Below are 17,892 nucleotides of genomic sequence, written 5' to 3' on the forward strand. Positions count from 1 at the left end.
AGATGGGAGAACCTTCCAGAAGGACAACCATCTCTGCAGCACTCCACCAATCAGGCCTTTTATGGTAGCGTGGCCAGACGCAAGCCACTCCTCAGTAAAAGGCACATGACAGCCCACTTGGAGTTTGCCAAAAGGCACCTAAAGACTCTGACCATGAGGAACAAGATTCTCTGGTCTGATGAAACCGTTCCGTTCTTTGACCTGAGTGCCAAGCGTTACGTCTGGAGGAAACCAGGCACCATCCCTACGGTGACGCATGGTGGTGGCAGCATCATGCTGTGGGGATGTTTGTCAGCGGCAGCGATTGGGAGACTAGTCCGGATCGAGGCAAGGATAAACGGAGTGAAGTACAGAGATCTTTGATGAAAACCTGCTCCAGAGTGTTCAGGACCTCAGACTGGGGTGAAGGTTCACCTTCCAACAGGACAATGACCCTAATCACACATCCAAGGCAACACAGGAGTGGCTTCAGGACAAGTCTCTGAATGTCCTTGGGTGGCCCAGCCAGAGTCCGGGCTTGAACCCGATCAAACATCTCTGGAGAGACCTGAAAATAGCTGTGCAGCAACGCTCCCCATCCAACCTCACTGAGCTTGAGAGGATCTGCTGAAAAGAATTGGAGAAACTCCCCAAATACAGATGTGCCAAGCTTGTAGCGTCATACCCAAGAAATCTTGATGCTGTAATCGCTTTCATTATGGGGTATTGTGTATAGATTGATGAGGGAAAAAATCTATTTAATCACTTTCAGAATTAGGCTGCTGTATCTGATTCGCATAGAGTTGATCAGGCTGTTGATTGTAACCTGTGGAATATTGTCCCACTCTTCTTCAATGGCTGTGCGATGTTGCTGGATATTGGCAGGAACTGGAACACGCTGTCGCACACGTTGATCCAGAGCATCCCAAGCCTGCTCAATGGGTGACATGTCTGGTGGGTATGCAGGCCATGGAAGAACTGGAACATTTTCAGCTTCCAGGAATTGTGTACAGAACCTTGCGACATGGGGCCGTGCATTATCATGCTGAAACATGAGGTGATGGCGTGGATGAATGGCACTACAATGGGTCTGAATATCTCGTCACAATATCTCTGTGCATTCAAATTGCAATCGATAAAATGCAATTGTGTTCGTTGTCTGTAGCTTATACTGCCCCATACCATAACCACACAGCCAACATGAGGCACTCTGTTCATAACATTGACATCTGCAAACCGCTCGCCAACACGACACTCTGCCATCTGCCCAGTAGAGTTGAAATTGGGATTCATCCATGACGAGCACCCTTCCCCAGCGTGCCAGTGGATGAGCTTCCCTGAGATGGTTTCTGACAGTTTGTGCAGAAATTCTTCAGTTGTGCATGCATTCCCACAGTTTCATCAGCTGTCCGGGTGGCTGGTCTCGGATGATCCCGCAGGTAAAGAAGCTGGATGTGGAGGTCCTAGGCTGGCGTGGTTACATGTGGTCTGCGGTTGTGAGGCCGGTTGGACGTCCTGCCAAATTCTCAAAAACGACGTTGGAGACGTTCATTAATGTATCTTAAGCCATTTAATTTTCTGGCAACATCTCTGGTGGACATTCCTGCAGTCAGCATGCCAATTGCACTCTCGCTCAAAACTTGAGACATCTGTTGCGTTGTGTGACAAAACTGCACATTTTAGAGGTGCCTTTAATTGTCCCCGGCACAAGGTGCACCTGTGTAATGATCATGCTGTTTATTCATCTTCTTGATATGTCACACCTGTCAGGTATATGGATTACCTTGGTAAAGGAGAAAGGCTCAGTAACAGGGATGTACATACTTTTTTTTTTAAAGTACGCTTTTTTGTGCATATGGAACATTTCTGGGATCTTTTTTTCCAGCTCATGAACGATGTTGCGTTTTAGATTTTTGTTCAGCATGAATTAAAGTTTTTTGGGAAAGCCTTTCCATCTGCCAGAAGATGGTTGTCAAAGCGCTATTGATAATGCAAACGGCTACACAACATGGTAGAGAAACGTGTGCACACAGACGCACAGACATTTCAGTGCCATTAGCTCTTCAGAAGTTTAAGGAAAATGCGTATCACTGATCCGTGTTGTTATTATCATCTTGGGCAAAATAATGAATGTTCTTAAGTTCAATACATTTGGTTGATTTCCAACTAAGTTCATTACATTTTGAAATATTGTTGAATCTGTTTTAATGTCTGGATTCTCTGCAGCACAGTTTTGTAGGGCCCTGGGGATTGTCCAATTTAAAATAGGCCACCACTCTCTCTCCTCCTACGGGCACCATATTCCTTATTTAGTGCACTACTTTTGACCAGGGCCCTAACTAGTATTTTCGGTAGGTGAGGTAGAATCTATGGCTTCAGCTGGAATGTGCAGTCTACCATCATATTTGATATCGGTCAATAATGCGTTGTGGAAGTAGTCACCAGTGGCAGCCCCTGTCAAGCTATAACTGCCCAGCAGAATTATTGTAAAGCAAACAGGGTGGGTGAAGTGACAACTCAATCATAGCTCTTTGGACTCAGCCAGGTCCTTATGAGAGAAACTCATTTCGAAAGCTCTGACTGTGAGGATGCATGCATCTGTAAAGAGGCTTGTACAACTCTCGACTGTTTGTGTTATATTTAGAGTTCGGTGTAGATGCATAAAATAGTTGTTTGGCTCCATTTTTGGGGGGGCCGGTAGCCAGAAAATATATTTTGAACATAATTCCATTCTATTACTACTTAGTGTCATTGCTGTCTAATCTGTGCATGTCTTTCACAAACACGCACACGCATAATTTCAGTGAGATGGTTAAAATACCCTAACATATTCAAGGGGAGCAGGGGCTCCTCTTCAAAGCATCCTCTGACTTTGGGACGAGTTGACAGAGACATGCTTGCATCTCGTTATTCTCAGTCCGTGGCCAGATGTTGTGGCATAGCGGTGCTGTGCGGGACATGACAGCCATAGAAACAGCTAGAGTGGGTTTGGATGGACCCTCCCGCCTGGTCCACCCTGGGTGTCACTGTAATCCCACCCCCCACCCCCGCACCACTATCTTCATTTGATTATGCTGGGTGCACCATACAATCGCAATGGCAGCACATTCAACTAAAACGACCCCGGGGGAATAAGCCCGTATTCCTCAATCGCTTTTTCAGACCATCACTGATTCCTATCGGTGCCTCATTGTCCCGATGAGGAACCATAGCTAGGATGTGTGGAGAGAACAAGATAAGCTTTCACTGCAGTTTGTGTTCGCAGTACTGTGGAAAAACCCAGGCCGGGACTACAATTCTGCACTCAGTAACCCATGTTCTTTTCACTCTATTTTCATGCCATAGGCTCTGTGCCTAATTACATCAATAGTTTAGGCCTTAACGATTCTGATACTAGGCCGCATTGCAGAATGTCTATGTTCTGCCACCTTTTTATCCCCACCTTGTTATCTCAGGACTCAGTATGCCATCTGGGATAATACCTTGAGCAGACATACGGCCAGGTTTGAAGGGGGAGGGTCTGAACTCAAGGTTGCTTGAGCATACAGTCAGCACTTTGGCTGTGCTGCAGCCTGCATAACGGCCGGAGATCATACTAACTCAAATCTCTAGACACATAATAATAAAAATTGGATGTAATAAATGTATCACTAGTCACTTTAAACAATGCCACTTTATATAATGTTTACATACCCTACATTACTTATCTCATATGCATGTACTGTACTCTACCATCTACTGCATCTTGCCTATGCCGTTCGGCCAACGCTCATCCATATATTTATATGTACATATTCTTATTAATTCCTTTACACTTGTGTGTATAAGGTAGTTGTTGTGAAATTTTTAGATTGTTTGTTAGATATTACTGCACGGTCGGAACTAGAAGCACAAGCATTTCGCTACACTCGCATTAACATCTGATGACCATGTGTATGTGACCAATACAATTTAATGTGTTTGATTTTGAGATCATTCCCTTGATATTAAGGAGAGGCTTGCTGGGTGCCATAGTCATAATATGGAGCTCCAGAATAGATTGAAAGTGATCCCTCAAATGACTCCTATGCTTGGTCCTCTTTATGTTGTGAACTTGTGACGTTATATCAGGGTTTTTAAACTCATACCCTACGAGGTCTGGAGCCTGCTGGTTTTCTGTTCAACCTGATAATTAATTGCTCTCACCTTGTGTCCCTGGGGGGGGGGGGGGGGTCTTCTTTTACTGGGGTGTGTCGTAAGGATAAGGAGAGATCACCTTCACCAGACAAGATCTGCCTTTATTCTCTTGCAAATAGATTGGTAACACACTGCAACGAGCTAAGCTTGTACTGTGTCCATCTTCCATTCTACTATCTGTTCAAATTTAGATATGGTGAGGCCAAAGTGCTAACATCACAAGCAAATGCATTTGTGAGAGATTTATCAGTGTTCTGTCGCAATGGTCTCCAATTTCTTTCAAGGACATGTCCCCAATATGCAACAAGGAGGGCTGGACAGCATTGTGCATAATTCTGAGCTATTGCTCTGCTGTTCGGAGCTACTGCTGTTCCCATAAGGGCTCAAGTCTGTCGGTCTAATGGAGATTCTCAAGCGACACCACTGTTCTTAATAAAACCTTGAGATGCTGATATTCCAGTTTCCGTTTCCTCTCCTGTGGCATTCTGCTGCTGCTGCTCCAAGTATATTGTTCCCAGGAAGGCCAAGCTGTGTCATGTTTATTCTAGCAAAATGCCAGATATAGGCCCGTGGCGTTGTGGCATCTCTCAATCTGGCCGTGTGTGTGCAGGGTTTTTTCTGTATCAAAAAGGGGCTTAGGTGGTATGGGTGCGGTCAGCCCAGCTGAATTTTAGAGAACGTTTTAGATAACCCCGTCTTGGAGGTGTAGCAAAATCTGTGAATTTAAGGCAATTTCCTGCAACCATACACATTTCTCCATTGAGCTGAGAGACATTTCTGCAGTTTAAAAGCTAGTTTTCTGCAATTCTATGCATTTTGCCATGTCTAATGCTATGCTATTTTGCCCAATCAAAATAACAAAATCAATAATGCTAAATTCATTGTTTTGGGAGTTTTCAATTCTTTCTGACTGTCTAGATTTTATTTTGGTGATTGATAGTTCACAAAGATAATATTATAAAAACAGTATACATTTATATTTTCTACATACTGGTTTTTGACATTTAATTTTACACTGAAAGTGTTTTTCCATCCCGGAAATGTCAAAAGTTTGGATACACCTACTCATTCAAGTATTTTTCTTTATTTTTATTGTTTTCTACATTGTAGAATAATAGTGAAGACATCAACTATGAAATAACACATATGCAATCATATAGTAACCAAAAAAGTGTTAAACAAGATACTTCAAAGTAGCCTCTTGTTGCGTTGATGACAGTTTTGCACAATCTTGGCATTCTACCAGCAATACCAGCTTCACCTGGAATGCTTTTCAAACAGTCTTGAAGGAGTTCCCTCGTAAGTTGGCTGCTTTTCCTTCACTCTGCGGTCCAACTCATCCCAAACCATCTCAGTTGGGTTGAGGTCGGGTGATTGTGGAGGCCAGGTCATCTGATGCAGCACTCCATCGCTCTCCTTCTTGGTCAAATATCCCTTACACAGCCTGGGAGTGTGTTGGGTCATTGTCCTGTTGAAAAACAAATGATAGTCCAACTAAGCGCAAACCAGATGGGATGGCGTATCACTGCAGAATGCTGTGGTAGCCATGCTGGTTAAGTGTGCCTTGAATTCTAAATAAATCACAGACGGTGTCACCAGCAAAGCACCATCACACCTTTTCCTCCATGCTGGGAACCACACATGCAGAGATCATCCGTTCACCTACTAAGACATGGCGGTTAGAACCAAAAATCTCAAATTTGGACTCATCAGACCAAAGGGCAGATTTCCACCGGTCTAATGACCATTGCTCGTGTTTCTTGGCCCAAGCAAGTCTCTTCTTCTTATTGGTGTCATTTAGTAGTGGTTTCTTTGCAGCAATTCGACAGTAAAGGCCTGATTCATGCAGTCTCCCATGAACAGTTGATGTTGAGATGTGTCTGTTACTTGAACTCTGTGAAGCATATATTTGGGCTGCAATTTGAGTCTTGTAACTCTAACTTATCCTCTGCAGCAGAGGTACAGTTGAAGTAGGGAAGTTTACATACACTTAGGTTGGAGTCATTTAAACTGGTTTTTCAACCACTCCACAAATTTCTTGTTAGCAAACTATAGTTTGGTAAGTCGGTTAGGACATCTACTTTGTGCATGACACAAGTAATTTTTCCAACAATTGTTTACATACAGATTATTTTACTTATAATTCACTATCACAATTCCAGTGGGTCAGAAGTTTACATACACTAAGTTGACTGTGCCTTTAAACAGCTTGGAAAATTCCAGAAAATTATGTCATTGCTTTAGAAGCTTCTGATAGGCTAATTGACATCATTTGAGTCAATTGGAGGTGTACCTGTGAATGTATTTCAAGGCCTACCTTCAAACTCAGTGCCTCTTTGCCTGACATCATGGGGAAAATCTAAAGAAATCAGCCAAGGCCTCAGAAAAAAAATGTAGACTGGTTCATCCTTAGGAGCAATTTCCAAACGCCTGAAGGTACCACGTTGATCTGTAAAAACAATAGTACGCAAGTGGGACCACGCAACCATCATACCGCTCAGGAAGGAGACGCGCTCTGTCTCCTAGAGATGATCGTACTTTGGTGTGAAAAGTGCAAATCAATCCAAGATAAACAGCAAAGGACCTTGTGAAGATGATGGAGGAAACGGGTACAAAAGTTTCTATATCCACAGTAAAACGAGTCCTATATCGACATAACCTGAAAGGCTGCTCAGCAAGGAAGAAGACACTGCTCCAAAACCGCCATTAAAAAGCCAGTCTACGGTTTGCAACTGCACATGGGGACAAAGATCGTCAAAGATCCTCTGGTCTAATGAAACAGAACTGTTTGGCCATAATGACCATCGTTATGTTTGGAGGAAAAAGGGTGATGCTTGCAAGCTAAAGAACACCATCCCAACCGTGAAGCACGGGTTAGCAGCATCATGTTGTGGGGGTGCTTTGCTGCAGGAGGGACTTGTGCACTTCACAAAATAGATGGAAAATGATGTGGATATATTGAAGCAACATCTCAAGACATCAGTCAGGAAGTTAAAGCTTGGTCACAAATGGGTCTTCCAAAAGCATACTTCCAAAGTTGTGGCAAAATGTCTTAAGGACAACAAAGTCAAGGTATTGGGGTGGCTGTCACAAAGCCCTGACCTCAATCCCATAGAAATTTTGTGGGCAGAACTGAAAAAGCGTGTGCGAGCAAGCAGGCCTAGAAACCTGACTCAGTTACACCAGCTCTGTCAGGAGGAATGGGCAAAAATTCACCCAACTTATTGTGGGAAGCTTGTGGAAGGCTTCCCGACACGTTTGACCTAAGTTAAACAATTTAAAGGCAATGTTACCAAATACTAATTGAGTGTGTGTATACTTCTGACCCACTGGGAATGTGATGAAAGAAATAAAAGCTGAAATAAATCATTCTCTCTACTATTATTCTGACATTTCACATTCTTAAAATAAAGTGGTAATCTTAACTGACCATGGACTGGGAATTTTTCCTGGGGTTAAATGTCAGGAATTGTGAACAACTGAGTTAAAATGTATTTGGCTAAGGTGTATGTAAGCTTCCGACTTCATGTGTATATGTGTTTATGTACACACACACACACACACACACACACACACACACACACACACACACACACACACACACACACACACACACACACACACACACACACACACACACATACAGTGCATTCAGAAAGTTTTCAGACCAATTCCCTTTTTCCACATTTTGTTATGTTACAGCCTTATTGTAAAATGGATCACATTTAAAAAAATCCTCGTCACAATACCCCATAATGACAAAATGAAAACAGGGTTTACATTTTTTTTGCAAATTGATAAAAAAACAAAAACAGAGTTACCTTATTTACATAATTATTCAGTCCCTTTGTTATGAGACTCGAAATTGAGCTCAGGTGCACCCTGTTTCCATTGATTATCCTTGAGATGTTTCTACAACTTAATTGGAGTCCACCTGTGGTAAATTCAATTGATTGGACGTGATTTGGAAAGGATCACACCTGTCTATATAAGGTCCCACAGTTGACAGTGCATGTCAGAACAAAAACATCATTCTTATATTGAAGAAGTTTGGAGCCACCAAGACTCTTCCTAGAGCTGGCCGCCTGGCCAAACTGAGCAATTGGGGGAGAAGTACCTTGGTCAGGGAGGTTACCAAGAACTCGATGGCCACTCTGACAGAGCTCTAGAGTTCCTCTGTGGCGATGGGAGAACCTTCCAGAAGGACAACCATCTCTGCAGCACTCCACCAATCAGGCTTTTATGGAAGCCACTCCTCAGTAAAAGGCACATGACAGCCCGCTTGGAGTTTGACAAAAGGCACCTAAAGACTCTCAGACCATGAGAAACAAGATTCCCTGGTCTGATGAAACCAAGATTGGACTCCTTGGCCTGAATGTGAAGTGTCACGTCTGGAGGAAACCAGGCACCATCCTTACAGTGAAGCGTGGTGGTAGCAGCATCATGCTGTGGGGATGTTTTTCAGCGGCAGGGACTGGGAGACTAGTCAGGATCGAGGGAAAGCTTAACGGAGCAAAGTACAGAGAGCTCCTTGATGAAAACCTGCTCCAGAGCACTTAGAACCTCAGACTGGAATGAAGGTTAACCTACGAACAGGACAACGACCTTAAGCACATAGCCAAGACAACACAGGAGTGGCTTCAAGTCAAGTTTCTGAATTTCCTTGAGTGGCCTAGCCAGAGCCCGGACTTAAACCCGATCTAACATATCTGGAGAGACCTGAAAATACCTGTGCAGCGACACTCCCCATACATCCTGACAGAGCTCGAGAGGATCTATGGAAAAGAATTGGAGAAACTCCCCAAATACAGGTGGGCCAAGCTTGTGGCGTCATACCCAAGAAGTCTTGAGGCTGTGATCGCTGCCAAAGGTGCGTCAATAAAGTGCTGAGTAAAGGGTCTGAATACCTTTTGTATATGTGATATTTCAGTTTTTTCCCCCATAAATGTGCATTGTCGTTATGGGGTATTGTGTGTAGATTGAGGGGGAAAACCATTTTATCAATTTTAGAATAAGGCTATAGGTTAACAAAATGTGGATAAAGTCTAGGGGTCTGAATACTTTCTGAATGCTCTCTCTCTCATATATATATATATATATATATATATATATATATATATATATATATATATATATATATATATATATATACACTGCTCAAAAAAATAAAGGGAACACTTAAACAACACAATGTAACTCCAAGTCAATCACACTTCTGTGAAATCAAACTGTCCACTTAGGAAGCAACACTGATTGACAATACATTTCACATGCTGTTGTGCAAATGGAATAGACAAAAGGTGGAAATTATAGGCAATTAGCAAGACACCCCCAATAAAGGAGTGGTTCTGCAGGTGGTGACCACAGACCACTTCTCAGTTCCTATGCTTCCTGGCTGATGTTTTGGTCACTTTTGAATGCTGGTGGTGCTCTCACTCTAGTGGTAGCATGAGACGGCGTCTACAACCCACACAAGTGGCTCAGGTAGTGGTCCCGTGTGGCTCAGTTGGTAGAGCATGGCGCTTGCAACGCCAGGGTTGTGGGTTCAATTCCCACGGGGGGACCAGGGTTCAATTCCCACGGGGGGACCAGGATGAATATGTATGAACTTTCCAATTTGTAAGTCGCTCTGGATAAGAGCGTCTGCTAAATGACTTAAATGTTAAATGTAAATGTAGTGCAGCTCATCCAGGATGGCACATCAATGCGAGCTGTGGCAAGAAGATTTGCTGTGTCTGTCAGCGTAGTGTCCAGAGCATGGAGGCGCTACCAGGAGACAGGCCAGTACATCAGGAGACGTGGAGGAGGCCGTAGGAGGGCAACAACCCAGCAGCAGGACCGCTACCTCCGCCTTTGTGCAAGGAGGAACACTGCCAGAGCCCTGCAAAATGACCTCCAGCAGGCCACAAATGTGCATGTGTCTGCTCAAACGGTCAGAAACAGACTCCATGAGGGTGGTATGAGGGCCCGACGTCAGCCCAACACCGTGTAGGACGTTTGGCATTTGCCAGAGAACACAAAGATTGGCAAATTCGCCACTGGCGCCCTGTGCTCTTCACAGATGAAAGCAGGTTCACACGCACATGTGACAGACGTGACAGAGTCTGGAGACGCCGTGGAGAACGTTCTGCTGCCTGCAACATCCTCCAGCATGACCGGTTTGGCGGTGGGTCAGCCATGGTGTGGGGTGGCATTTCTTTGGGGGGCCGCACAGCCCTCCATGTGCTCGCCAGAGGTAGCCTGACTGCCATTAGGTACTCGCTCCATCCAGTGTATATATACACTACTGTTCAAAGGTTTGGGCTCACTTAGAAATGTCCTTGTTTTCCATGAAAACATACATGAAATGAGTTGCAAAATGAATCGGAAATATAGTCAAGACGTTGACAAAGTTATAAATAATGATTTTGAATTGAAATAATAATTGTGTCCTTCAAACTTTGCTTTCGTCAAAGAATCCTCCATTTGCAGCAATTACGGCCTTGCAGACCTTTTGGCATTCTAGTTGTCAATTTGTTGAGGTAATCTGAAGAGATTTCACCGCGTGCTTCCTGATGCACCTCCCACAAGTTGGATTGGCTTGATTGGCACATCTTACATACCATACGGTCAAGCTGCTCCCACAACAGCTCAATAGGGTTGAGATCCAGTGACTGTGCTGGCCACTCCATTATATACAGAATACCAGCTGACAGCTTCTTCTCTAAATAGTTCTTGCATAGTTTGGAGCTGTGCTTTGGGTCATTGTCCTGTTGTAGGAGGAAATTGGCTCCAATTAAGCGCCGTCCACAAGGTATGGCATGGCGTTGCAAAATGGAGTGATAGCCTTCCTTCAAGATCCCTTTTACCCTGTACAAATCTCCCACAATACCACCACCAGACCATCACATTGCCCCCACCATGCTTGACAGATGGAGTCAAGCACTCCTCCAGCATCTTTTCATTATTTCTGTGTCTCACGAATGTTAGATTCTTAGATTCATCTGTCCATAACACTTTTTTCCAATCTTCCTCTGTCCAGTGTCTGTGTACTTTTGCCCACCTTAATATTTTATTTTTATTGGCCAGTCTGAGATATGGCTTTTTATTTGCAACTCTGCCTAGAAGGCCAGCATCCCCGAGTCGCCTCTTCACTGTTGACGTTGAGACTGGTGTTTTGCGGGTACTATTTAATGAGGCTGCCAGTTGAGGACTTGTGAGGCTTCTGTTTCTAAAACTAGACACTAGTAATGTACTTGTCCTCTTGCTCAGTTGTGCACTGGGGCCTCCCACTCCTCTTTCTATTCTGGTTAGAGCCAGTTCGCGCTGTTCTGGGAAGGGAGTAGTACACGGGATTGTATGAGATCTTCAGTTTCTTGGCAATTTCTCACATGGAATGGCCTTCATTTCTCAGAACAAGAATCGACTGTCAAGTTTCAGAAGAAAGTTTTGTTTTTGGCCGTTTTGAGCCTGTAATCGAACACACAAATGCTGATGCTCCAGATACTCAACTAGTCTAAAGAAGGCCAGTTTTATTGCTTCTTTAATCCGAACAAAAGTTTTAAACTGTGCTAACATACTTGCAAAAGGTTTTCAAATGATCAATTAGCCTTTGAAAAGGATGAACTTGGATTAGCTAACACAATATGCCATTGGAACACAGGAGTGATGGTTGCTGATAATGGGCCTCTGTACACCAATGTAGATATTCCATTTGAAAAAATCTGCCGTTTCCAGCTACAATAGTCATTTCCATCATTAACAATGTCTACACTGTATTTCTGATCAATTTCATGTTTTTTTAATGGACAATAATGTTGCTTTTCTTTCAAAAACAAGGACATTTCTAAGTGACCCCAAACTTTTGAATGGTAGTGTATATTAGGTGGATTAAATGGTAGAAAAAGTATCTTCCCTTTTTCCTCTGCTTTTCGCTTCCTTTCTTCGTCTGTCCTACGCATTGCCCCACCTTCACGTGGAATGCTAATTTCAGTCTGACTCACCTTCCAGTGCAAAGCAATGTATCGACTGTTCATTTTCCCTTGTAGCTTGTTTGCCATTGACTGTTTTATCGATTGAAATGTAGCAGCCCCTTCTGCCAGTGGAGTGACTGAAATGTGTTGTTTTTCTCCTCATAGGGCCACTGTAGAGGAGGTGGAGGGGGATGTCGGGGAACTGGAGTCCAAACTTGATAAGGTGAGTTGGGTCTAGTTTTGGGTTTTGAGTAGGCTTGGGCGGTATACCGTACATACAGGGGTATTTAGAAATAGCCACAGGATGGTTTTTCAAAACTATTTATTTGTAACGCTTGTCGTTGGAATGAGAAGAAGAGGACCAATGCGCAGCGTGGTAAGTATCCATTTTAATAAGAATACTTGAACAATGAACAAAAACAAACTGACAAACGACCGAGACAGTTCCGTATGGTGAAACACAGACACAGAAAATAACCACCCACAAAACACAAAGAAAAACAGGCTACCTAAATATGGCTCCCAATCAGAGACAACAACTGACACCTGCCTCTGATTGGGAACCATACTAGGCCAAACACAGAAACAGACAACCTAAACATACAACATAGAATGCCTACCCACATCACACCCTGACCAAACAAAACATAGAAACATACAAAGCAATCTATGGTCAGGGCGTGACATTATTTGAAGTTTTTTTTATATATTAGAATATTTGTTGCTAGCCTACTTAGTCAACTTGGGGAATATGTTAAGAGATAAATCTGATTGCATACTTCATTTGACCTGTTACTTTGTTTTACATTATAAAGCTTACCGTAGTTCCTCAGAACAGATGAGCCAGTCAGGTGTTTATTTTTAAATAGTCCAGCTGTGTATTTGGTTTAACTTGCTAGTTAGCTAATTAAGTGGCCGAATCAAAAGGAGTTGTTTTGTGTTTTTAGCGGCTCCTTGTGTACTAATACGGTACTACCATATATCCTGGGATGAGGGAAGGACAGTATGACGATATGAACATTCGGATACCGCCCAACCCAAGTTTGGAGCAATGATGATGGAAATCCTATTGTTTGCATTATGAACCACTCCCTGTTTATAAAAACCCTGTGTCTCGGTCCCCTATAACTAGCCTGAGATCAGTACGAGATCACACCGAGTGAGGGGGTGAGAGTCTCAAACTGTGAAGCTATGTACATAAGAGAGGTGTGATGAAATCCCACTGGTAAGTCTATAAAGACCCTGCAGCCAGTCACTGGAGTATTTCAATGGTTTGTTGGTGGAATTGACTTATTTTTTGCAAGTTCACTCACTGATCCTGGATCTCCTGTGATATCCACTGCATTTTTCTAGTCTCCCACCCTTTGGTCATCATGTATCTGACTCATTCCATACCCTGGTGTCACTTCCCTGTTGCGTTGTAGTGGAAGGATCTGCTCCAGATGGGTTTGGTGTGACAGCAGGGTGGAGGGTGCCTTGAAGAGGAGGCTAAAGTTCAGTCTTTTCTTAGAAACTAAGCCTTGCCATTGAGATAGAGAAAGCCCTCCACACAGCCAAGTTGAATATTAAAACAACACAGGCTTTATTGGGCCAATATTAAGTCTCTTGAAGCACATTTCCCCTTGAATGTAAAGTAAATAAACTTCAGACAATAACATCCCCTCATTCTGATAATTTACTATGGTGAAATTGTCTAAATCAGGGATGGGCAATTGGCGTACCCCTTTTGTAGGCCCGCGGACCAATAAACAAATTACAAAACGTTTTTTGGGAGGGGACTCATCTGTACTGTTACACAAGGTGCAATTTCAAATTTGGTTGTGCATCAGCAGTCACTTAAATAGCCCATGTCAGCATTTTTTTTTTTAGATTGGTAATATAATAATAATAATGGTCTAGCGGCCAGCTATCTAAACATGTAATAAGCATGGTTGAATTACAGACCGGGGTGGGGCCCATTTGATAATTAGTTATCATATTTAAAACTGCAAACATTTGCCTCCACCCTGTGACAAAATGTGTAGAATTGCAGGAAATGAAGCACGTGAAAGCTGGGGACCTCTTTAAAATAGTGGCCAGTCAACTCTGTTTTCACACACGATTGCGCAATGACTGGGATTATCAGAACATATGTTTCGCTAAGCTCTGTAGGCTTGGGCGCTCCAACACTGTTCCAGGGGTCCTATGCGCTTAATTATTTGGCCACATTAGTTTTGATACAAACCTTATCAAAACATATAGGCCTATGGGCTAGGCTACATGAAACATGCGACTATGATTTTTAATATAGGCCATCAAAACTATTGTTTTCTCATGCAATTGCATAGCCTATAGAAATGTTAAGCATTATGGGCTTATAGGATCACTTATTTCATTCCATACATCAACCAGCTATGAGGAACTGGCTCTTGCTGCGCAACAGGTTACCCTATATTCCGCTCAAACTCTAAATGCCAGTGTTCTCATGAAGTGTTTGAATTTCTAATTCATTTGCATTGATGTCAGAGTGATTAGAGGGACAATGGAGCACTGAGCACCAGGCCATTAGCAAGTTGGGTAAGCTACTAATGACCATCAGCGGCATCAGAGCTCGGTTTTGGAAAAGCCTAGTTACCGTGACTCAACGGTCAGGTGGAATTTGACTGCGGGCATGACTCGTGACTGCAGGTGTGGTGGTAACGTAACGACCATATTTGTGAGCAGCAGTCAATGATGGCAGAAAGGGAAGTGAGCAGCTTTCTTCAGGGGGAAAATGCTAACTAAGCAAAGGTATCACAAGTGTCCTTGAAAATTAGGCATATAGCCTGTCCAATTTCACCTTAAACTACAGAATCTCAACTGAAGTCTCTCGCTTTTGGTCATAGACCCTGTCATGGAGTGAGGCTGTTTCTCGTAAGCACTAAAGCTATCAGACAGACCATAGTGGAACATTTAGCCTCTCCGCTTCCTTGCTTACTCTTGTGTAGGAGTGCATGGATAAAGTCCAGGGTGTGTTTGTGGGATTACTTAACATTGAATTATGTCTGCCCCCAACGAGTCAGAAAAAAGTGTTAAATGTAGAGGGTTGCTTGTTAGCCTAGTTACTGGTAGCTGGTTTCTGGTGAAGTCATGTTTGCCCAAGCAAACAGCTGTTTCATTTTCAAACCTCTGAATTGTTTTGTTTATGTATCAAACTGCTATCTTTTGTCAGGAACAAATTTCCAGTGTTAGAACACGGAACAGTGTCTTAAAGGGATGGCATGGAAAGCAAGCACTATTTCATCCATTAATCACTTCTGTCATCCCTCTCTCTCCTCTCTAGCTGGTGAAGCTATGCATCGGGATGATCGATGCCGGCAAGGCCTACAACACTGCCAATAAACAGTTTGTCAATGGAATCCGCGAGCTCGCTGCAAGCTCCACCAAAGATGAAGTCATTGAGGTAAAAGAGCTACAGTAACCTAGCTTGAGCGTCGCAAGTCAAAACTGACCGTTTATATTGTTAGAAAACCGCTGGTGTCCTCAACTATGTTCCTTTAGGCTTGTGGGGCTCCTCTGTTATTTTCTCACACACATTTTTGCGTTGAGTGGCCTGCATTTCCGCTCCTTCTTTGTATACTTCCTGGGTCTGAAGTTCAGCCACAGTGCATTTTTCTGAAAGAATGTCCCTATTGTTGAAGAATTCTCCCTGAAGGCACCATTGTTGCTCAAATGGCTAAAGCGGCGTAGCAGCACACGAGCAGGGTATTCAACCGGGGTCTGCGGAAAAAATTATTCATAAAAAAAAATAAAAAAAATTGTCTTCTTTCTAATGATGTCAACTTTATTTCTAAACTCCTAATATTGAGCAAATTACACTCATTGGAGTCTATGACACAGGCTTTGAAAAAGCACCCACGAGTACAAGGCACGGCAAAGCTTTCTTGACGTGGCCATACATTTTTGCCAACAAATGGCTCACCTTTGTTTGACTAGTTAAACAGCTGCGTCAATATGTTTGAATATACATTTTTCTAGCTAATAGGCTATGTTCCAATTATGTGGGGAGGCCAAAATAATGAAACGATCTACCAAATCTGTTCATTTTAAAATGTTGATTACTTCTCCTTGCCATTATCATTTATCAGATAAGATGTGAAAATTCTTAACGTCTAACATGGGGGTCCCTGGGCAAGAAAAGGTTGAAGACCCCTGCACTTGAGCATTTCCTCATACACATACCTCAGTCACTGTTAGTAGGTTTTACTAGTCTGGAATTCAGTGTTTATTATTATTATACCCTGTCACTCATAACGGTGTGTGTCTGAGATGGTGTGACTAGTTCATACAATAGGACTATTTTACATTGATGGATAGGTGTATCATTTATGGATAATACATTTTACTCTGAGACCGATGTTTTACATAGAAATGTTCTATCCCATGTGTCTGTACATATTTATTTACTTTATCTCTGTTTTACACTTTTCTTTTTCCTCCCACAGTCCAGTCTCACAAAGTTTGCCGAGAGTCTGCAGGAGATGATCAACTATCACACGGTAAGGCGACATTTGATGTGAAACAGAACTTGGTGTGCTATACAGTACCTTTTTTATGTTTTACAGCCTGAATTTAAAATGGATTACATTGAGATTTTGTCACTGATCTACACACAATAACCCATAATGTCAAAGTGGAATTATGTTTTTAGAAATGTTTACAAATGAATAACAATTTAAAGCTGAGATGTCTTGAGTCAATACGTATTCAACCCTTTTGTTATGGCAAGCCTAAATACGTTCAGGAGTAAAAATGGACTTAACAAGTCACATAATAAGTTGTATGGACTCACTCTGTGTGCAATAATAGTGTTTAACATGATTTTTAAATTACCCTGTTCCCCACACATACATACAATTATGTGTAAGGTCCCTCAGTCGAGCAGTGAATGTCAAGCACAGATTCACCCACAAAGACCTGGGAGGTTTTCCAATGGTTCGCAAAGAAGGGCACCTATTGGTAGATGGGTAAAAAAAGGCAGACAAGGCCTCCCGGGCGGCGCAGTGGTCCAAGGCACTGCATCGTAGTGCTAGCTGTGCCACCAGAGACTCTGGGTTCGAGCCTAGGCTCTGTCGCAGCCGGCCGCGACCGGGAGGTCCATGGGGCGACGCACAATTGGCCTAGCGTCGTCCGGGTTAGGGAGGGTTTGGCCGGTAGGGATATCCTTGTCTCATCGCGCACTAGCGACTCTTGTGGCGGGCTGAGGGCAGTGCACGCTGACCAGGTCGCTAGGTGTATGGTGTTTCCTCCGACACATTGGTGCGGCTGGCTTCCGGGTTGGATGCGCGCTGTGTTAAGAAGCAGTGCAGCTTGGTTGGGTTGTGTTTCGGGGGACGCATGGCTCTCGAACTTCGTCTCTCCCGAGCCAGTACGGGAGTTGTAGCGATGAGACAAGACAGTAACTACTAACAATTGGATACCACAAAATTGGGGAGAAAAAGGGGGTTTAAAAAAAAGGCAGACATTGAATATCCCTTTGAGCATGGTGCAATTATTACACTTTGGATGGTGTATCAATACACCCAATCATGAAAAAGATACAGGCGTCCTTCCTAACTCAGTTGCCGGAGAGGAAGGAAGCTGCTCAGGGATTTCACCATGAGGCCAAGGGTGATTTTAAAACAGTTGGAGTTTAATGGCTGTGATAGAAACCTGAGGATGGATCAACAACATTTGTTACTCCACAATACTAGCATAAATGACATAGTGAAAAGAAGGAAGCCTGTGCAGAATACAAATATGACTTAACATGGATCCTGTTTGCAAT

The 17,892-nt window shown here is 43.1% G+C and overlaps 1 protein-coding gene across 1 annotated transcript in view; it reads left to right on the forward strand.

The window, feature by feature from the left end:
* LOC120054609 (arf-GAP with coiled-coil, ANK repeat and PH domain-containing protein 2-like) overlaps positions 1–17,892 on the forward strand; it is a 119,396-nt gene that overhangs the window by 37,751 nt on the left and 63,753 nt on the right. The window contains exons 2-4 of the mRNA XM_039002083.1: positions 12,273–12,330; positions 15,409–15,528; positions 16,571–16,624. Coding sequence (XP_038858011.1) covers positions 12,273–12,330; positions 15,409–15,528; positions 16,571–16,624 — 232 coding nt within the window. The remainder of the gene's footprint in view (positions 1–12,272; positions 12,331–15,408; positions 15,529–16,570; positions 16,625–17,892) is intronic.

The sequence above is a fragment of the Salvelinus namaycush genome, chromosome 10 (genome assembly GCF_016432855.1).
Source record: "Salvelinus namaycush isolate Seneca chromosome 10, SaNama_1.0, whole genome shotgun sequence".
Lineage (NCBI taxonomy): Eukaryota > Metazoa > Chordata > Actinopteri > Salmoniformes > Salmonidae > Salvelinus > Salvelinus namaycush.